This window comes from Narcine bancroftii, chromosome 3 (genome assembly GCF_036971445.1).
Source record: "Narcine bancroftii isolate sNarBan1 chromosome 3, sNarBan1.hap1, whole genome shotgun sequence".
Classification (NCBI taxonomy): domain Eukaryota; kingdom Metazoa; phylum Chordata; class Chondrichthyes; order Torpediniformes; family Narcinidae; genus Narcine; species Narcine bancroftii.
Window position 1 is genome coordinate 99,593,264 of NC_091471.1, and position 23,385 is coordinate 99,616,648.

At 38.6% G+C, this 23,385-nt stretch overlaps 1 protein-coding gene across 10 annotated transcripts in view; it reads right to left on the minus strand.

The window, feature by feature from the left end:
* Nucleotides 1–23,385, minus strand: part of cep135 (centrosomal protein 135) — a 166,309-nt gene that overhangs the window by 54,469 nt on the left and 88,455 nt on the right. For all 10 annotated transcript variants that reach the window (XM_069924624.1, XM_069924623.1, XM_069924619.1 and 7 more), the window contains 4 exons: nucleotides 13,639–13,794; nucleotides 12,449–12,592; nucleotides 4,671–4,748; nucleotides 365–516 (listed from right to left, as the gene is read on the minus strand). In XM_069924624.1, coding sequence (XP_069780725.1) covers nucleotides 365–516; nucleotides 4,671–4,748; nucleotides 12,449–12,592; nucleotides 13,639–13,794 — 530 coding nt within the window. The remainder of the gene's footprint in view (nucleotides 1–364; nucleotides 517–4,670; nucleotides 4,749–12,448; nucleotides 12,593–13,638; nucleotides 13,795–23,385) is intronic.

The window sequence follows — 23,385 nt, forward strand, 5'->3', positions numbered from 1 at the left end:
TGAGTTTAAGGTTTAAATGCAAGGTTGGAACTGGATACTAAACAGGAAAATCAAATAGTGACAACGGGCAAACAGACCCTTCCTGCCAAATTTGTTTTTGAGCCTGTTGATTTGTTGGGCACATCCTTTTTAAACAGCTGTTGAGTCCCCAATATGTAATTAAGCTTGTGGCAGGTTTGTTTGGCCAATTCATCAACAAAGAATGTAATTATGTGGTAATGGATAATATCACAAAAATCTTCAAAATGATCATTTGTCTCACTTTTATGTTTGGCTTTTATTAATTTGTTGTAATAAATCGGGATTCCAGAAATGACGATTTTGAGCCAATATAAGAATTTTACATTCCAAAATTAACACTTACCGAACTGAACTAAGCTGTGTCTTCAGATGAGAAGCATCATCATTTGTCTGCAAGAGTTTTTGTGACTGCAACTTGCTCTTCTCTTCAAGTGCTGTTATTTCTTCCATTTGTGTTGCTGCTTTCTTCTTGAAGGTAAAGCATTCCTTCTCAAGCTGTTAAAAAAAATACACCAGAACAACTATTTGCTTTTATAAACAACTCAATGTTTTAAAAATAAAACAAGGCATTCATAAGGCACAAAGAACTTTGATCCAAATAAGAGGTTGGCCTGGATTTTTCTGAGAAATTTTGTACCATTAGGAATCTCTCCATAGTTCTCAGGAAGTTAAGGACTCTCACAAAGCAAGATGAAGCCAAAGGCATAAAATAGTAAATGATTAATATTTCAAACAATGATGTCTATGAGGCATCAACACAATTCATCATGGGGCATGCTGCGGCTGCTCAGCATTATACCTTGGCTGGCATGATGATCGCTGGAGACAAGCAGCTGTTTCCACAGTAACAGATCTTCTGGATTTCAAGGCCCCTCTCATCAATTCTTGTTGCATACAATGGAAATTGACATTTCCCTGTCTTTTTGCTTAGCTTCATGGTTATCTCCAATGTACATATTTTTACAAATTTATAATCTCAACAGTGATTGACTGGCCACTGAGCATATTCTGTGGTTTCTAGGCTGGGGATTATTGTGTAGCAAACAGAGATACAGCAGTTGATCACTCTTGACAGGTGATGAGAGAGACACGAGAGCAAGAGCTGCCATTTTCCAGCATTGGCAGCACTAACTGTATCTAGATTCCATTTATTGCCATGTTCAGAAAAATCTGTTTCCTACTAGTCTGGTGTCACTATCAATACAAGAAAGGGATGCAAAAGAGAGTCCATTCAGAGACAGTCTCCATAGGTGCTACTGTCTTTTGCACCCCTGTAATCTCAGCAGCCACATAACCTTCTGTCCAGTCCAACAATGAATCCATGCCTAAAGCATCTAATCATTTTTCTCTGCCCCTGGTTCCAAACCCTTGAGTAATTGGGAAGCTCTTAGTGCTCGAACTCCTTTGGCCACACTGCTCATTATCATTGCCCTCATGAACTCTGGACCTAATACCTGGTTCCCGGAAACAAGCTGCCAGTGGCCTCAAGTGAGGCCTTTGACCACTGAGCCCACACACATATTTCAGCACAACGCAACCATGGGAGGGAAGTAGCACAAGAGAACTCGGGAGGAAGAAGAGTAGACATGCCCGCCTGGACATAGTTAGGACGAAAGAGAAAGACGTGAAACCACTAGACTATGACCGAAAAAATTATCTTAGAGACGAGCGTGAACGATATACCTTTGACTCTGAGACATCAGAACCTGACGGGGACAGTGACAGTAGTGACGAAGAGGTGTCTGAACAGGGTGGAATAAATAGATGTATTCCAAGAGTAAAAAAGGAACAGAAATCCCCAAAATTGAGATATCAATGCCCATTGCTGATCACGGGGCGGGGAAATCAAAAATATGTACCCTGGTCACGAATGGACTTAGAGAGTCAAATGAAAAAACTTCCTCCATTGAGTAATGGGGCTGGTCCATGGATTTCTTGTTTTGAGCGAGAAACCTGTCAAGAACAATTAGCACTCGCAGATGTCAGAACTATCATGATAAAAATGAAGGCAGAAGGGGCCCTGAAGCAAATAGAGAGAATCCTTAGAAGCAGTAAATTGGGGGATGAAATAGAATTTGACCCACTTCGAAATAGATTTTGGGAAGCACTTAGAGAAACATTCCCTACACCCTATAGTTTGGACGCCTTGGTAACCCTCCAACTAAAAGAAGGGGAGACTGCACACGAGTACCTCTCTCAAGCAGGGGACTTATGGGAGACAGGGACTGGAGAAAGACCCGACCACAGCCCCCTGGGAAATGCTAATTTTCGTAATGGGACAATAAACGGACGACCTGGTCCGGTTCAAGCAAAATTAAGGGACATTGTGGGATTAGAGACGATCTCAGAAGACTTGTGGAAAAGACACCTGACACATGCACTCAAACGACATCGTCAATCAGAGCAGGCTAAGTCAAAAAGTGCATCCCAGAAGGGAGTGGACAAGACAACCGATAAATTGATGAGAGCCATAGAACAAATAGGGATTAAACTAGCGGCCCAACAGATAGTCCCACAGGCCATGGGGCCAGTGATAAATCCGGGACCCCAAGTAAGGAATGGTTGGGAAAGACCACTAAGTACCATGTATAGAGGAGAACATACCCTATGCTGGCACTGCCACAATCCTGGACACTACAATTATATGCCTGATCATTTTGATATTTTTGAAATGACATCTAGGACAATATTAAATGACACAAGTCTTTACTAATATGATTAAAATATCAATCTATTATTCTTTTACAATGCAATGCACTCCAGTTGATATTTTAATTTGAAATTACATCCTCACAGTATACTCTCTGAACCCTTCTCCATTAACAATGGCGTGAAGCAAGGCTGCGTTCTCGCACCAACCCTCCTTTCAATCTTCTTCAGCATGATGCTGAAACAAGCCATGAAAGACCTCAACAATGAAGACGCTGTTTACATCCAGTACCACACGGATGGCAGTCTCTTCAATCTGAGGCACCTGCAAGCTCACACCAAGACACAAGAGCAACTTGTCCGCGAACTACTCTTTGCAGACGATGCCGCTTTAGATGCCCATTCAGAGCCAGCTCTTCAGCGCTTGACATCCTGTTTTGCGGAAACTGCCAAAATGTTTGGCCTGGAAGTCAGCCTGAAGAAAACTGAGGTCCTCCATCAGCCAGCTCCCCAACATGACTACCAGCCCTCCCCACATCTCCATCGGGCACACAAAACTCAAAACAGTCAACCAGTTTACCTACCTCGGCTGCACTATTTCATCGGATGCAAGGATCGACAACGAGATAGACAACAGACTCGTCAAGGCAAATAGCGCCTTTGGAAGACTACACAAAAGAGTCTGGAAAAACAACCAAATGAAAAACCTCACAAAGATTAGCGTATACAGAGCCGTTGTCATACCCACACTCCTGTTCGGCTCCGAATCATGGGTCCTCTACCGGCATCACCTACGGCTCCTAGAACGCTTCCACCAGCGATGTCTCCGCTCCGTCCTCAACATTCATTGGAGCGACTTCATCACCAACATCGAAGTACTCGAGATGGCAGAGGCCGACAGCATCGAATCCACGCTGCTGAAGATCCAACTGCGCTGGGTAGGTCACGTCTCCAGAATGGAGGACCATGGCCTTCCCAAGATCGTGTTATATGGCGAGCTCTCCACTGGCCACCGAGACAGAGGTGCACCAAAGAAGAGGTACAAGGACTGCTTAAAGAAATCTCTTGGTGCCTGCCACACTGACCACCGCCAGTGGGCTGATATCGCCTCCAACCGTGCATCTTGGCGCCTCACAGTTCGGCAACCTCCTTTGAAGAAGACCGCAGAGCCCACCTCACTGACAAAAGACAAAGGAGGAAAAACCCAACACTCAACCCCAACCCACCAATTTTCCCTTGCAACCGCTGCAACCGTGTCTGCCTGTCCCGCATCGGACTTGTCGGCCACAAACGAGCCTGCAGCTGACGTGGACATTACCCCTCCATAAATCTTCGTCCGCGAAGCCAAGCCAAAAGAAAGAAAAGACTTTGTTATGCACAGTATACTACACTGTGCTCTTGTTGTACAAAATCAATTCAGACAAAGTCTGAAATAAATAACTTCGATGAAGTAATACAACAAAATTTGGAAAATTTTGCAAATGAGCAAGTTTTGAAAATACAAACCTTGCTATATTGCATCTGATGGCTATCAATGCAAACGTTCCTTTGTTGAAAAAACATTATATATTTCACCACATTGTCACCAGGATTTCAAAAATCTGCAAATAATAGATTGATTTCCAAGTTTAGTTGTTCTTGAGGAGCTCCACAACATCTCTAAAGTCACAGCCCATAGATTGCAAAAGAGCTCCTAAGAAATACTTGAAATTATATCCCACTGGAAGTATCAAGTAGTCTAGCAGCGAGAATAAATAGAATCATGGATACCTAGGACTAGATATTTTCTGTAAAAATGTCACACAAAATAATGGAATATATTATTTATTTACATACTTAATCAGTGTGCTCCATTCCAAATCATTCATGACTATATGCAACAGATGTTCTTTCAAGTGGCCTTTACAGTATAAAGTTGTGTTGAAGTACTTAGATGTAAAATTTATTCTTGGTTATTTGTGAAATCATCATTAACATTACACCTTCCTCAAGATACTCACTTCACACACTTTATTTTCTAACTGTGATATTTGCTGCTCCATCTGTTTTGTGTTCAAGTCAGCTGTTTCAATGATGCTCTAGAAAAATAAATAAAATAAATATCTGTTCCATTCAAACTTTTGTTTTTATTTTCCAAATAAAGTTTCTATTACTCAAGATTGGGAAAGACTAATATATAGATACTCCTTCACTTTAAAACTTTTATATTTTAGCAGATTATCCAGCTATAAGGAGATAGCTACACCCAAGAGGTAGGTAACTGGGTGACTATTACGATAGGGAAGACAAATAGGCAGTCAGTGTAGAGCACCCATGTAGCCCTTCATCTCAACAATAAGTATACTGCTTTAGATAATGCTGGGGTGGGGGAATGATCTACCAGGGACAAGTCACAGTGGTCAGGTGTCTGGCCCTTTGGTTCAGAAGGGAAGGGGGAAAAGAGGAGAGCAATAGTGATTGGGGATTCAATTGTTAGGGGTACAGATAAGAGGTTCTGTAAACAAGATTGAGACTCCTGGATGGTATGTTGCCTCCCAGGTCCAAGGTCAGGGATGTCTCAGATCAAGTCCACAGCAATCTCAAGCAGTAGGGTGAGCAGCCAGATGTCTTAGTCCACAATGGTATTAATGACATAGAAAGAAAAAGGGAATGAGGTCTTGAAGAGGGAATATAGTATGTGAGGAAGGATTTTTTTTAAAAAACAGAGCCTCATGGGTTGTAATCTCTGAATTGTTGCCTTTGCCAAGCACCAGTGAGGGCAGGAATAGGAAGTTGTAGCAGATAAATGCGTGGTTGAAAAGTTGATACAGGTAGCAGGGGTTCAGATTTGTGAATCATTATTATCTCTTCTGGGGAAAGTATGATGACCTGTACAAAAAGGACGGGATGCACCTGAACTGTAGGGGGAAACCAATATCCTGGCATGCAGATTTCCTAGATCTGTTGGGGAGGTTTTAAATTAGTTGGACAGGGGAATGGGAACCAGAACATGAGAATAAGGCAGATGGTAGAAAGGTTGAAGCAATGTTTTGTGAGTTTGTGAGGAAGGCCAGGTAGTGAAGCAAGCATGAATGAAGTCCGTTGGAGGGTTTGAAATGTGTTTATTCAATGTAAGAAATATTCCGAATAAGGGAGGTGAACTTAGAGCAGAGATCAGTATGTGGAATCACAATATTGTGACCATGTCAGAAACTTGGCTAACACAAGGACAGGATTGGGTGATACAGGAACTAGGGTTTAGATGCATTAAAAGGGATAAGGTGGGAGGAAAATGGAGGGAAGAAGAGTAGCATTACTAATTGGGGCTAGTATCACAGCTGCAGAAACAGAAGTCTCTGTGGAGGGAGAGTCTACTGAGTCAGTGTGGGTGAAAGTCAGAAATAGAAAGGGAGCAATCACAGTATTGGGAGTAGTCTATCGGCCCTCAAATAGCCCTCGGGACACTGAGGAGTAGATAAGTAGGCAGATTTTGGAATGGTGCACAAATAACAAGGTTGTTTTTTATGGGAGTCTTCAACTTCCCAAATATTGACCAGCATCTCCTTCCTGCAAGGGAGATAGATGGGGCTGAATTTGTCAAGTGTGTCCAAGAAGGATTCCAGATATAGTATCTGGATCAAATGACCAGAGGAGAGGCCATCCGGGATCCAGTGCTGGGTGATGAACCTGGACAGGTGACAGACCTCTCTGCGGGGAAGCATTTCAATGAAAGTAACCACTCCTTGTCCTTTTGCATAGCTATAGAGAATGATGAGAGCAGACAAAATGGTAAAGGGTTTAATTGGGGAAGGGTTAACTATGATGGAATTAGGCAAGAACTAAGGAGAGTAAATTGAGAGAGCTCAGAAGAAATGTTGAGAATGCTTAGGGGCCACTTGCGCAGGGTTCTGGATATGTTTGTCCCACTGAGACAGGGAAAAGATGATAGGAAAAGGGAACCGTAGTTGACAAAACAGATGAAGCAGCTAAAGAGGAAGACTTAGAAAGCGAAAGGCAGTAAAGGCTCATGAAAATCATATGGCAGCCAGAAAGGAACTTAAGAAAGGACTTAGGAGAGCTAGAAGGGGACACAAGAAGGGAATGACAATTAGGATTCAGGAAAACCCCAAGGTTTTCATCTTTGCATATGCGAACAACTGAAATATAACAAGAGTGAAGGCAGGGTCTCTTAAGGATAAATGAGACAACGAGGTTGGAGACGGAGGAAGTTGGGGAGGTTCTAAAAGAATACGCTGCTTCAGTGTTCATCAGAGATAGGGACCTTGGTCAAAGTGAGGTCTGAATCGAACAAGTGAAAGTACTTGATGTTTAAAAAAAAGAGGAAGCGCTGGATCTTCTAAAAAACATAACCCCTCCATAGCTTAAAAGAAAGGAAAAGAAACAGTGGACAGAAAGGGACAAGAAGAAAAAGGAAAAGGGGAACAATTATTAATAAAGGATGAAAATTAAATATAAAATATTTGATAAATAGACTAAACTATCCAGGCATTTAAATTAATCAAAGAAGACTGCAAAGTATCTATGAACATGTTATATTCATTTCTAAGGTTACAAGTTATTTTCTCCAGGGGTATACAACTTTGCATTTCCATTTTCCAACAATCAATATGTAAGAGGGAATCAGATTTCGATGTTATTGCTATACATTTCCTGGCTATTGCCAAAGCGATTTTAATAAATTTGGATTTACTTTTGGGGAAGTTAACATTCATGACAGCCAAATTCCCCAAAAGGAACAATTGCAGATCAAGAGGGAAGTCTGTCCCCATAATTTCTGTTAATATTTTCCCCAAATTTATCCAAAAGGTCTTAATTATATGCATATCCAGGTAGAATGTATAAAAGTACCAATATCTATGCCACACCTAAAACACATATTTGAGATATCCAATTTACTATTATGTAACTTTTGAGGTGTCAGATACAGTTGATGTAAAAAAAATTGAAATGTATCATTCCATATCTTGCATTAATAAGAGGTGTCATACTATCTAAGCATAATTTTGACCAGCATTGTTGATCAATTACAATGCCCAAATCCGATTCCCTTCTCTCCCAAGATCTACGTAACCCAATTTTTGGGCTTTAGTCTTGGAGCAGGAAATACATAGTGTAGAAGGTTGTCGTAGGTTTCAACATAACAGACAGGATAAAGAGTTGGGTGGAAAAATGGTCAATGGAGCTTAATCCAGATAAATGTGAAGTGATGCATTTTGGAAAGTCAAATTTCAAGGCAGAGTACATTGTTAATGTCAGGATTCTTAACAGAGTGGAAGAACAGAGGGACCTTGGGATCCAAATCCATACATCTCTTAAGGTTGATGCGCAGGTTGATGAGATACTTAAGAAGGCCTATAGGATGCTGGGCTTCATTATCGGGGGATTGAGTTCAAGAATTGAGAGGTCATGTTACAACTGTACAAATCTCTGGTGTGTTCAGTTCTGGTCACTTCATTATAGGAAGGATGTGGAAGCTATGGAGAAAATACAGTGAAGATTTACTAGAATGTTGCTTTGATTGGAAAATAAGTATCATGAGGCAAGGCTAGCAGAGCTAGGACTTTTTTCTTTGGAGCAATGAAGGGCGAGAGATGACAAAATGGAGGTCTACAAGATTCTGAGAGGCACAGATAAGGTAGACAGCCAGCAACTTTTTACCAGGGCGGGAATAGCAAATAGTAGAGGACATCTGTACAAAATGAAGGAAGGAAAGCTTAGGGGAGACATCAGGGGTAATTTATTAGGAAGTTGCTGGATTGGAGAATGTCTCTTATGAGGTCATGTTAGCAGAGGCTTTTCTCTTTGGAGTAAAAGATGAGAGGTGTCTTACACTTGAAATTATGATGTGGTAGCCATTAGTCGAGGGTGTGATTAACAACTGAACATACCAGAATTTCATTACTTCAGGTGTGATAGAATAGGGGGAACAAAAGGGAGAGGTGTTGCATTGCTTACTAGAGTATGGCAGCAGTGCTTTGGAAGGATAGATTAAAGGGCTCGTCTAGAGAAGCACTATGGGTGGAAATGAGGAGTGGGAAAGAAATGGCAACACTTATGGGAGTGTATTATAGACCACCTAATGTAGAGATGGAACTGGAGGAACAAATTTGTAAGGAAATAGCAGATGTTTGTAGTAAGCACTGGGTTGTGATTGTGGGAGATCTTAACTTTCCACATATTGACTTAGATGCCCATACTGTAAATGGGCTGGATAGTTTGGAGTTTGTTAAATGTGTGCAGGAGAGTTTTCTAATTCAAAATATAGAGGTACCAACTGGAGAAGGGGCAATGCTGGATCTGCTATTAGGAAATGAAATATGTCAGGTGATAGTGGTGTGAGTTGGTGAGTACTTTGCATCCAATGATCACAATACTATTGGTTTCAAAATAATTATGGAGAAAGATAGGTCTGGATAGGGTTGAGATTTTTGATTGGAAAAAGGGTAATTTTGAGGAGATGAGAATGGATTTCGAAGGTGTAGAGTGGGATAAATTGTTTTATGGGAAGGATGTAGAAGGAAAATGGAGTGCATTCAAAGGTGAAATTTTAGGGATACAGAGACAATATGTTCCTGTTAGGATGAAAGGAAAGGTTAAAGGTTTTAGGGAGCCTTGGTTTTCAAGGATATTGGAAATATGGTCCAGAAAAAGAGAGAGATGTACAAAAAGAATAGACAGCATGAAGTAAATGAGGTGTTAGAGGAATATAAAGAATGTAAAAATAATCTTAAGGAAGAAATTAGAAAGGCTAAGAGGAGATATGAGATTGCTTTGTCAAGTAAGGTGAAAATAAATCCAAAGGATTTCTACAGATATTTGCGGAACAAAAGGATAGTGATGGATAAAATTGGTCCCCTGGAGGATGAACTAGAAGGTTATACGTGGAGCCAAAGAAAATGGGGGAGATTCTGAACATTTCTTTCTTCAGTGTTCACTATGGAGAAGGATACTGATCTGTGTAAAGTAAGGGAAATAAGTAGGGAAATTATGGAAATGATGATTAAAGAAGAACTGATGCTTTTAATGAAAATAAAGATCTCCAGGTCATGACAAGATATTCCCTAGGTCCTTGAGGGAGGTTAGTGTAGAAATAGCAAGGGTTTTGACGGTGATACTTAAAATGTCATTAGTAACAGGAATGATGCTAGAAGAGTGGAGGGTAGCTCATGTAGTTTCATTGTTTAAAAAAAGGTGCTAGGAGTAAATCTAATAATTATAGGCCTGTAAGCTTGACGCCAATGGTGAGTAAGTTAATGGAAAGTATTCTAAGATATGATATATATAAATATTTGGATAAGCATGGTTTGATTAGGTACAGTCAACATGGATTTGTGAGAGGAAGATCATGTTTGACAAACCTTATCAAATATTTTGAGGAAGCTGCTCAGAAAGTTGATGAAGGTAAAGCAGTGGATGTTATATATAAGGCCTTTAATAAGGTTCCTCAGGGAAGGTTAGTTAGGAATGTAAGATGGATTCAACAATGATTGAATGGGAGGTGCCAGAGTAGTGGTAGATAACTGTCAGACTGGAAGCTGGTGACTATTGGTGTGTCTCAGGGTTCAGTCATATATATTAATGATCTGGATGATGGAGTGGTAAATTGGATTAGTATGTGAATGATACTAAGATAGGCAGAACTCTGGATAGTGAATAAGGGTTTCAAAGCTTGCAGAGGGATTTGGGCCAGTTAGAAGAGTGAGCTGAAAGATGGAGTTTAATGTAGATAAATGTGAGTTGTTACATTTTGGTAGAACTAATCAAAATTGGACATATATGGTGAATGGTAGGGCATTGAAGAGTGCAGTAGAACAGAGGGATCTAAGAATAATGGTACATAGTTCCCTGAAGGTGAAGTCACATGTGGATAGGGTGGTGAAGAAAGCTTATGGTATGAGTATTGAGTGTAGGAGCTAGGATGTAATGTTAATATTATAAAAGGCATTCCTGAGGCCAAATTTGAAGTACTGTGTACAGTTTTGGTCACCAGAGTATAGAAAAGATATCAACAATTTGGAGATAGTGCAGAGAAGGTTTACTAGAATGTTGCCCGGGTTACAGGGTCTAAGTTATAGGGAAAGCTTAAATAAGTTAGGTCTTTATTCTTTGGAGTGTATAAGGTTGAAAGGGGATTTGATTGAGATATTTAAAATTATTATGAGTAGAGAAAGAGTTGATGTGGAGAGGCTTTTTCCTTTAAGAAAGAGGGAGATATAAAAAGAGGGCATGAGCTGAGAGTTAGGGGGCAAAAGTTTAGAGGAAACGTGAGGGAGGGGGACTTTTTTTTTACTCAGAAAGTGATGGGTGTGTGCAACAAGCTTCCAGACAAAGTAGTGGAGGCAGGCTCAATATGAGCATTTAAGGAAAATATGGATTGGTATATGGATGGGAAAGGAATGGAGGATTACGGGTTGAGTGTAAATCACTGGAATTAGGTGGGAAAAAGTGTTCAGTGTGGACTAGAAGGGCCAAGTTGGCCTGTTTCTGTGCTGTAATTGTTATATGGTTAATACAAGGTCTAAAAGATTATGAGAGGTGGACAGATTGCACCTTTTTCTCAGGGTGAGAGTAGCAAACATCAGAGAACATCTGTGCAAAGTGAAGGGAAGAAGGTTTAGGGGAGAGGTCAGGGATAATTAAGTTTAAATTTATTTATTTATTTTTACACAGAGTACTGGGTGCCTGGAATGCATTGCCAGGGGTGGTGGCGGCAGATGGTACAATAGGGACAGGTACACTGAAATAAAAATAGAAGGTTATGAAGAAGGGAATGCTTAGTTTTTTTTTAGTAGGTTGATATACGTAGGTTGGCACAACTTTGTGGCTTAAAGGGCCTGTTCTGTGTTGTAATGTTCTATATATCAATTCTTGTGTCAATCCTGAGGTTAAACAGAACTGCAAGGCAAAGCTTCCTATATTTTGTTTCAAATAACGTGCCTTAGCAGTAACCTCAAAAAGGGCACTGCCTGAGTGTGCTAGTATGACATTTTACATTTATCGTCGTATGCATTCTATGGTCTCTCAAGACAATACAACCTGTGCTAAACCAGTTAAAATGACATATCCACTGGAAACTGAATTTATAGTCATTTTATGTAATATTGGGAAGATAACAGACATTTTTAGTCTATTCTGGATTTGGTGTCTTTGACCATATCGTCCAATAAACTGAATGGGTATTCTCATTTGTTATCTCATGTTACAGAGTTAGAGCAACTAGCCATGGGAAGTTGAATTTCACTGAATCCACAATAAAGATACAATTTTCTGGATGTCCTGGTCATAATTTACCTGTCTTTGATTCTTTAAAATGACATAATTAAAAAATTTAATCAACAAAATAACTATAAAAGAACATATGAAACCTCTTCAGAATAAAGTAATGTATTTGGTAAACATTTGATAGCATAGAAAAGTTTATTTTTTCTAAAATTTAAACTAACAAAAACATAAAACATTTTGTGTATTTAAGGAAGGGTTCCTATGGTAGCCATTAAATGTCAGTTTGAGATGGTCATCAGGCATTGCCCCAATTGAAATAAGTTGAATGTTTTTTTTTTAAAATAGGCAGCCTCATTTCAGACATTCAGTTTTGAAAATATGGCCTTAACAGAATTCTCAAATCACTCAAAAATTCAACATTATGAAATAAAATGTGCTGTTACAGAATTTATATGGAGAGAAAAAACATAAAAAATGAAATAAACATAAAATGCAAAACACTGATAGAAACATTTCCAGATGAATATCCCAGTTTCACACATATTTATTTAAATACCTTCATTCTCTCTCTCAGACCATTTCTCTCAGCTGTCATTCTTTTCAATTCTGCTTTAGCTTCATCCCTTTCTTCTTCCACATGCATTTTACATATTGGTGATATTAGCACTTCCTTTTTTAATTTGTTCAATTCATCTTGATTCTGGAACCAATTCCCATTTAACAAAATCATGTAATCAGTATTTTTCAACAAAATCAATTAAAATAGTTCATTTATGCTTATTAAAACTGTTTGCAACTAAGCAGGAAAAATGGTGCAAGTATCGTTGATTTATAATAGATGCAAATAGTCCCCATGAGTTGAGATTCCCAGTGAAATGAGATTTTTAGTGAGTTGAGAAACTCAGCATATGTTACACTCTGTGCATTAGAATCAGCTGAGGAAGTGTTTGCTGTACTGACATCTGCACATCAGATGAGGGCTAAGTTCAATAAGAAAAACAATATTTAAATTATATTTTAAAATATTCACATTGCCATAACTCCTCTGGATGCTGTATTCAACCACAAAGTTCCAGATATCTGTTGGAAGCTATCACGCTGCCCTTTATTTACAGAATGGAAACAGCATTTCAGTCACAAAATCTGCCTACAATTCCGTCTACATCCTTCCACTGAGCAAATTTGTGAGGCTGGCTGTGCATTATTAAATATAGTCATTTAGAGCAATCCATTGTAGCACCCAGCAAATGCTGTACACAATACTGCATGTGCTGCAGGGCAAGCTATCCTTCTAAGTGACTGTGGATGTTAGTAATTCCCTTTTTAATATAATATGGTGAGATTTCACCGCGGTTACTGTTTGCAGCCTTTGGTCTTTGTATAAAAAGATCAAGATGGGAGTAAATTGTGACCATTTACAATTCAAACAGTGATAATGTTCTGGATCCAAATAAAAAACAGCCAAAATATATAGCTTTTCATTTTGAAGGCAGGTGTTTGGTTTTCTCCGAAACTTGAGTGTTTGATGGCTCATTGAAAGTTTTTTAAAAAACCCAGATATAATTTTCTTTGTCATGACCTCTCATCTGCTTCAGGTACACGGAGGATTTGTAAATTCCAAGTGACAAAATTCAGAGATTGATCACAAAGCTATTTATAATTGGTCTTATTATAAATTCACTAAACTATTCAAGTTAACGTCATACAAATCAAAAGTTCACATTTCCATTCTTATTCCATCAATACCTGTTCAGATATCACAAGCAATCTGTCTCGTTCTGCTGTCAGAATCTTGACATTTGATTGAATTTCTGCCATACGTTGCTCAAATTTATCAAGCACTGATTGTAACTCATCACGTTCTCTGATAACCTGCAACAGTTCAGAGCTGAGGGTGCTGCTCTGTGGAAAGAAAGAAATATTCTTCTGTGCATTAAAGTTGATATTTTCTCAGAATAGATTCTAAAAGCAAGGGATTCTAACATCGGGGTCAGAGTGTCCAGATGAGGACCTGATCCCTTCAAACCCTGACAGCAATTGACAGCTTAGCACTGCCAAAGACTATTGAATCATCTTATGAATATTCCCCATTGTCTAAGAAATTGAGGACCTATTCAAAAATTAATGATTTAAAAAATGAAAAGAAATAAACCTTTCTGAAATAAATATTGGATTGAAGCGAATTATTGTTCACATTCTATTTTAACTCTGATATTCCGTTTATGATTAGATTGCTACACTGTTATCAGATCACTCAAATTTGTTTGTTTGTGTTAAATATTGCTGAAATCGGTTCTTGATCCAGGAAAATCCTGTTAAATGTCTAAGATCCTTGACCTGAAATGTTAGGTCTGGTTTTTCTCATCACAGAGACTGTCTGACCTAGTACTTACCGATGGCATATTCTATTCTATCACATTTTCAGTATCTACAAAATGTTGCTTTTATGTTTATATTTAAATTACTTCCAATTCCAGGAATACTTACTGTTTTCCTCACCAAGACTATTTATTTATTTAGCTTCATCTTCTTTTAATATTTTATTTTTCAAAAAATATACATAGTAACATTTTAAATCTTCTTTGGCTTGGCTTCGCGGACGAAGATTTATGGAGGGGGTAAAAAGTCCACGTCAGCTGCAGGCTCGTTTGTGGCTGACAAGTCCGATGCGGGACATTTTAAATATACAATTATTAAACATACAGATCTGTTCACCATCAGAGCTTATATCTATTTTAAGTATATAGAGTACAGTTGGGGAAACTATGTATAATAGTTACTTTTATACCTTTTTTTGTTCCTTTTTATTACTGTATCTGGACCCCTATGTGGTCCAGATATGGCTGCTAGACTTTACAAAAGTTTCATTTTTATTCTTTAAGTTATGTTACAAGCACAGAGGACCCCAAAACCCAGCAGCAATAGAAATTCACCAAGTCAAATTGTTACTTAAACAAAAGTTGCTTTTAATTTTCTTTAAGCAAAAAAACAGGATCAAACTTTTATTTATTACTATTAACTTAACCCTTTTCTAATTCTAAGAGAACATGTAGGGAATGTATATATGTTCAGGAAAGTTCTTTGATTCACAGTTCAATCTAACTTCTCACTCCTCCAACTTCACCAGTATCAGGCAATTCTTATACTGCGCTCAGAATTTAGCATTTATGAATTTTCACCAAGCCTTAATGCTTAAAGGTAATGGGTTACCACTCAGGAAGGTTCTTGTTGGTTTCAGAGAGAGATTTGTTGCTCGTTGGACACATACAAACGGATTCACTCTGATCAGCCACTTCAGTGTCTTGCTGAAGAAACTTGCCCCATCAGGGTTTTCCAAATGATAATCTCTTGTTCTGCAGGTCACCACAGAGTTCCTTTTGTTTCCCTTATTTCAGATGAAACACTCTAGCCAGTCATTTCTTCTTGTATGGACCACAAGGGTTTTCAACAGGCTGAACTCAGAACACAAAACCCATCTTTAAAATGGGGTTTCAACAAGCTGCTAGCTTCCCATGACTGCAGAAACCAGTTCTCTCTCTCTGCTTGAAAAACCACATGACCTTCTTAGAACAGCAAACTGCAACCAGACAGATTGCAGCACGGGACCCAATCAGAAGTCTGTTCATCTGTTGTTTACAAAACAATAATCCATTAATCCACAGCATGTCCAATTAACACCTACTTGTGAAGTCTCTATAGGGATTCTTCAAAATTTTTTCAAAGTCACTCGGAGCTTAGACTGTCTGGCTTGAGCAAAGCGCTGGCATTTTAAATGAGATCTGTTTTGTGAAGTGTTTGTATTTGTTTGTGACCTCCGCTACCCCCACAATCTATCTCCTTCAAAAACATTTCTATATACAATGTAAAATATGATATAATCTGTCACTGTTCTATGTGATTATTTTCCCCCATAGGCATACAGCTGTTCATTTCTGCAGTCCATCGTGATATAAGTAGAGGGGAGTTGAAATTCCAAGTGATCGCGATACATTTTTTCACTACTGCTAGTGCTATTTTTATAAATGAGATTTGATATTTGGTCAATTTTTCGCTAATTTCCATGAAATTACCTAACAGATATAGCTCGGGTTGCCCGTGAAGGCCACTCCTGCTATCCTGGTTACTTTTTCTGCAATTTCTTGACAAAATGGCCTCACTTTTACACACAACCATGTGGCATGTAGAAAGGTTCCTGTCTCAATCTCACATATGAAACATATCTCTGAAATTTCAGCTTTTGATCTCTGTAACTTTTGTGGGGCAAGATATATTTGGCGTTAAAAATTATATTGAACCAGTCCATATCCTGCATTTATTGATGTCATGCTGTCCTTACACCAATCTGACCAGCTTCTTTCTGGGGGGGGAGGGGTGTTATCTTCATTAAAGAAGTCTGTGAGAAATCTAGCCTGTGCAACTAGGTAATAATTTTTGAAATCTGGAACTCTAATTTCTCCAAGCCCATAGTCCCATGTCAGTTTATCCAATGCAATTCTTAGTACATTATTATTCCATGGGAAATGTCTAATATGGTTGTTTAGTAGCTTAAAAAAGTTTTTAGGTAACAGAATAGGTAACGAATGAAAAAGGTATTGCAGTCTTGGCATCGCTTTCATTTTGATGCAGTTAACATTTCCCAAAGTAATCAATAAGTCTCTACATTTCTGTAGGTCTCCTTTTATCTTCCCAAGGAGAGCAACACAATTTATTTTGTACAAATTTTGCAAGTTATTGTCAGTTGCTATTCCAAGATATTTTATTCCATCCGTCTTCCATTTAAATTTACTTCCTTTTTGGTATCTTTCATCTTCAACATTTAATAATGGCATTATCTCATTTTTATCCATATTTATTTTATAACCTGATATTCTTCCATTTTTTTCTAGTGTTACTTATAATTTTTCCAAAGATTTAGCCAGTTCTGATAAGTACAATAGTACATCATCAGCAAATAGATTAATTTTGTGTTCTTCTTGCTTGACTTTGAAGCCCTTTATATCCGGATCCCTTCTTATTATCTCTGCCAGCAGTTCAATCACTAAAATCAAAAGCATTGGGGATAGGGGGCACCTGTCAGCTCGATCTACTCAAGGGGAATACCACCGACATCTGATTATTTGTGATTATTTTGTGGTATATTAGCTTTTGGTTTATGGTATAAAGTTTTTATCCAATTAATAAATGTTCTGCCTATACCAAACTTTTCCAGTGTTTTGAAAAGGGCTATTCCAAATAATCGAATGCTTTTTTTCTGCATTCAGGGAGGATGTAATACTTGGATTTTGTTCAGATTTAGCTATGTGTATTATATTAAATAATCTGCCTGGACTATTTGAGGAATGCCTTCCTTTAACAAATTCTGCTTGGTCTGTATGAATCAGTTTTTGCAAGTACATCCTAACCTATTAGGCCATGCTTTCACTAGTATCATATAATCAGCATTAAAAAGGGATTGGCCTGTATGACAAATTTTTTTGTGGGTCCCTATTCTTTTTTGGTAACACTAATAATTGTGGTTGATAACGACTCTGGAGGGTCTGTGTTTTCACAGCTTGGTCCAGGACATCAATTAAAAAGGGAATTCATAATTCTTTGAATTGCCTGTAAAACTCAGTTGGAAATCCATCCTCTCCTAGTAATTTATTAGCCTGTAGAGTGTCTAGGGCCTTTTCAATTTCTTCCCTTGTGAAGGGAGTATCTAATTCTATCCTTTCTCTTTCTTCCAGCCTTGGAAGTTCGATATTCATCAAAAATTCTTCCATTTTGTTCTCATCTCCTAGTAAATCTGATTTGTATAGTTTTGTCTAAAAGTGTTGCTAATTTCTTTTTGATTATATAATCGAGTGTGTTTTTGTTTTTATAGCATTTATCATTCTTGATGACTCCTGTTTTAATCTGCCAAGCTAAAACTTTGTGCATCCATTCACCCAACACATAGTGTTGTTTAGTTTTTAATGTAGCCTTTTCTGTCCTGTATGCTCGTATTCTATTATATCTTAGCTGTTTATTCTCTAATAATCTGTATTGTTCTTTGTAGTCCTGTTTTTGATTTATTAAAAAAATCTTTAATATCCTTTTCCAAACTGTGTACTTCTGTCATATGTTCCCTCTTAAGATTCTTCACGTAGGGTATAATTTGTCCCCTTAAAAATGCTTTAAGTGTGTCTCATATCAGAAAACTATTATTAATAGATGGCAGATTTGTTTCACAAAATATTTCTCTGTCTCTTTATAAATTCGCAGAAGTCTGTTCTTTTAAGCAATGTAGTATTGAGATGCCATCCGTAATCATTCTCTTGCTTTTCCATTATTGCTATAGTTAATATTAATGGAGAATGGTCTGATAGAAGCCTCGCTAGATAATATGTTTTTACCACTCTACTTTTTAACCGAGCAGACACAAAAAGTCAATCCTTGTACGTGAGTCGCGCACCCTTGAATAAAAATAGTCTCCTTGGTGGGATTTAATTGCCTCCATACATTGATAAGATTTAGATGTGAAATTGTGGTTTTTGCTGCTTTCGCCCTCATTATTGTTCTTGCTGATTTAGCTAGTATTGGGTCCAAGCAGAAATTAAAGTCTCATCCAACTAATACATTTTATCTTCCCTCTGCTGTTTTTAAGATGTCCTTCATAAAGGCTTCATCGTCATAATTTGAGGCATAAATATCCATGCTTCTCTACATATTTTACAGTGTGTCATTACATACCTTCCAGCTTGATAAATCGAAGTATCATCCATTAACACTGGTGTATTTTTATTAATTAGAATAACCACCCCTCTTGCCTTTGAACCATATTATTTGTCCCACCCATCCTCTTTTTATTTTATCAGGTTCCAATTTGGTAAGATGTGTTTCCTGCAAAAAGATTATATCCACTTTTAATATGCCAGACTCTCTTCCTCTTCACCATCCCATTTATCCCATCAATATTAAGATTAATAAACTTTAGTGTTTTATCCATCCATTTCTCACACAAATATTGTATAACAATAATATCTTCCCAATTTTTTAAAAACTGTCTTAACATTTCCTTATTAAAAACATTTCCAAAACATACATTTCCTCTTTAAGAAACACACGCATATCCCTAGCTCTGATGGTAACATTGACAATAGTACCTGGAATCCCGCAAAAAAAGCATACGGGTTCTTCCAAAGAAGAAACCCTCCCTTTGGCTCCTCTCCCGGTGCCATCTTCACCAAATCGGAGTTCCCACCTTACTGCTTTCCTTACCTTTCTGTTTTTGAGACCTATCCATATAAAATGTGTTTTTTTTTCTTTTAACAGTAAAAGAAGACAGCTTAGGACTGTTCGTATAAATAAAAAAGATACATCTTTCAGTTAGTCCCATTTGAAATGGTCTTTTCAGTCCTTTAATCTTTTCATAACCTGCTTAAAATTTTTTCCACTTATTTATTCTTGAAAATTCGTCAGTTACATTCTGAGACGTCCACCCTCAGTGTTGCTGAATAAATCATTGAATATTTCAAGTTTTTAAGATCGCAGTTGTCTCTTTACCTCATCAAATTCCTTTCTTTGTTTGACCAAGGCAGGATTGAAATCCTGGAAAAAAACATTATTTTCGCATTGCACACCACTAATCAAAATAATTTTGATTATTCATATGCTGCTCCCAAGATCGCATTTTTCTCCCGGTAACTTAAAAGTATTACCAAAACTGGTCGTGGGCGCTGTTCACTAGTTCTTCTGGGTCCAAGGGTCCAGTGAGCCCTTTCAATTTACAACTTTGCATTTAACCTATTTTATCCCAGTATTTGTGGGATCCATGTTTCAAAGAAACTCTGTATCTTTTCCCACTATTCCTTCTCTCAGTCCAATGATTCTTACATTGTTATGCCTGGTAAAATTTTCTATATGGTCAATCTTGTCCATCAGTCTTTTCTGTGCCCCATATTTTTGATTTTTCTTCCAGTGCCTTCAGTCTGTCTTTTGTTTTGTCCAGCTCAGCCTCTGAATGAGTCTTCCACAACTTCTCTGATGTATTTTTCATCGCTGATTCCATACTCGTAAAATGACTGCAGAAAGTTTCCATCAAGTTCAGGATGGTGGCTATATCTTGGGCCAACTCCCCAGCTCTGCTGGCTTCAGCTGGTACCAAGGCCCCTGCTGAATCACTCCTCATCATGCTTCCGCTTGATGCTCTTGGTTGAGCTGTTATTTCTTCAGTTTTTTTGTTTTAGGTTGCCTTGGTCATTTAGCACCAGTTTTATTCATTTTTGACAATAAAATATTGGTTTATGTGCTTTTAAACTGTCTTTTTAATACTTTTTGTGGCGAGCTCTTTCAAAACACCAGCTCAGCTCATTCCCCTTCTTTTGCATCATCTTCATTACTTTTTGATTCCTTTCTTGTGTGTGATCGAAGATTCACCAAATTTCACTTTCTCCAAATACTAATTCATTCAACATGGATAATGACTGAAATTCCATTATTTTTAAATTAGGAATCACCCATGATTATAGATATACAGTACAACTCCAATTATTCAAAATCAGGTTCTCCAAAATCCTCATTTATCCGGTTTTTAAACTTTTTTTTCGGATAAATGAGGATATCGGAAACAAATCAGAAATCCTCATCTATCTGAAATTTTTTTGGAGCTGAACTGACCTCACAGGTTGAAATAAATTCACTCGACATGAAGTTAGAATGATGATTGTCCTTGTTTCATGCAACTCCACCCCCTCTCTTTCCAATTCTTCTTTACCCTCTACTATTGACTTTTCCCTCCAACTCTCCCTCTCAAACTGTGAGTCACTGTCTCCCAGCCGCAAGTGGTCGGAAGAATACCTTGTCCTGGCATCATCGATGAGAGCGACCTCCCGGGAAGGAGAGGGACCTCGGGCTCAGTGTCGTTCCCTCCCCTCCCCCCTCAGCACACCAGAGCTCCTAACGCTGACTCCAAACCCTCTCCTCAGCCTACTACTGCACATGTACACCGGACTCCCAGGCGTCGGAAGCTCAGGTAACCAGGGAGACAGGAGCCCACTACTTGCCAGTAAGTGTTTCACTAGCCCAGGAAGCCTTCCCGGGGATCAGCTGCAGCAGTGGGGAAGTGTCGGGGATTGACGGTGGTGGTTGGGAGGTCTTGGTGATCGGCGGCAGTATTGCGGCCACCATTTACTTGGTGAGAAATAAACATTATTTTAATGATTAAAAAGCCTTCACTTGTTTGTTGTTGTTTAAACATTGATACAGGTGATTTGCTGTTGCTACCGGGCTGTTTTAAAAAAAAAAATTATCTGACAAAGCCCCAGTCCCGATCATTTCGGATAATCAGAGCTGTACTGTACATTTAAATATATGAATTAGGAACAGGAATGGGGCAGTTGATTCTTCAAGTCTGCTTTATTATTCAAATAATCATGACTGCAATTTCAATTCCACTTTATCAAAATATTATCCATCTTAAAAATATTCAAAGACTGCTTCATTGCCTTTGAAGACTTCCAATGTCTCCCAATACTGTGAAAGAAATACAATTTATCTAATTTAGATCTGAAATAAGCAACCCTTTATTTTTAAACAATCACCATTAGCTCTACATTCCCACACAAAATAAAAAACATTCTATGAACTACTTCTAGCACAATATCCTTCATTAACTAATGAGACCAAAACAATAGAAACACAAGACCTGCATGTGCTGGTATCTTGAGCTATAGGAACTCAGCAGGGCAGGTAGCATCCATGGAGAGAAATGGATAGTCAATGTTCCAGGTCGGGACACTTTTTGAGAAATCAGTTGCATTTCCATCCTGAGGCAAATACTTAAAAATAATACATTCCATTCACTCCATTGCTCCCCTGTATGTCCAAAGCTCTTTCACCAATCCCTTTCCTACCATTTGTCTCCCTGAGATTCAAAATCAGTGGTTATATTCCGAACAATCAACACTATCCTTTATTTATTGGGATATTTCCACTCACTCACCTACGAGTCACAACTTCTCTAGCATCACCTGTAGTTTTTAAAAAAACTTAGTCATATCAGCATGGTAACAGGCCCTTTTGGCCCATAAGCCATGCCGCTCAAATACACCAATTATAAATCCTGTACAGTTTTATTTTTGGAAGGTAGGAGGAAACCAGAGCACCCAGAAGAAACTCACACAGACACAGGGAGAAAGTACAAATGACTTATGGACAGCGCCAGATTCAAATCCTGGTCTCTATGCTGCAATTGTGTTGCGCTAACCGCAAGTTATGGGATTTAAATACATTGATTACATATGCATAAGTAAAACACGTAAATCTGTAGACTCCGTGGTTGAAATAAAAAACACAATGCTAAAGAAATTCAACAGGTCAAACTACGTTCTTCATAGAGCAAAGATAAAAATGTATGACCAATGTTTTGGGCTTGAGCCTTTCATCAAGATGTAGAAAAATTTCGGTAGGCATCCAAACAAAAGAGATGGGGGAGGAGTGTGGTCGCGAAGGCAGGAAGTGATAGGTGGAGAAGGGAAGGAGGGGACAGCAGCAATCAAGGGGAGGGATGGCTAGATGAACAGAGAGGGGACATAGAACAATGTTCCCTTTGGCCCTCAATGTTATGCCAAAGTATATATTCCTAAAAAAAAGTTCTCAACCCTCCCTACCCCATTACTCTCTATTTTATTTTCATCCATGTGTCTTAAATGCCCCCAATGTTTCACCCTCCATCTGCGGCAAGGCAATCCAAGCACCCACAACTCTCTGTATATAAAAAACTTACTCCTGATGTCTCTCTAAACTATCCTCCCTTAACTATGAACACATGTTCTCTGGTGTTTGCCAAATCCTGCCCTGGGAAACAGGTTCTGGCTGTCCACCCAATCTATGCCTTTCATAATCTTGTAACCTTTATCAAGTTTCCTCTCATCTTTCTGCACTCCAAAGAGAAAAGTCCCAGCTCTGCTAACCTTGGCTCACAAGACTTGATTCCCAATCCAAACAACATCCTGATAAATCTCCTATGCACCCTCTCCAAGGCATCCACATCCTTCCTATAATGAGGTGACCAGAAATAAACATAATATTCTAAGTAAAAACACAAAATGCTGGGGAAGCTCAACAGGTCAAACAGTGTCCTTTATGTAGCAGAAGCAAAGATACATTACCAACATTTCGGGCTTGAGCCCTTCATCAAAGTATGACAAAATGCCCATCCGAACAAGTGTTGGAGGGGGAAGTGAGGGGGGGGGGGTGGCAAAGACAAAAGCTGATAGGTGTAGAAAGGAGAGATGGGACAGCAGCAATGAGGGGGAGGGGTGATGGCTGGGCTGGGTGGGTGAAAGAACTGGAAAGACAGGAAAAGGGGTGAGGTGAAAGAAAAGGCAAGCAATTTAATGGAAAGCAGTAAAGTCAATGTTCATGCCATGTGGCTGGAAAGTGCCCAGATGGAAAATAAGGTGTTGTTCCTCCAATATGAGGATGGTTAGGGTGGGACAGTACATAAGGCCATGGATAGACATGTGAGCGTGA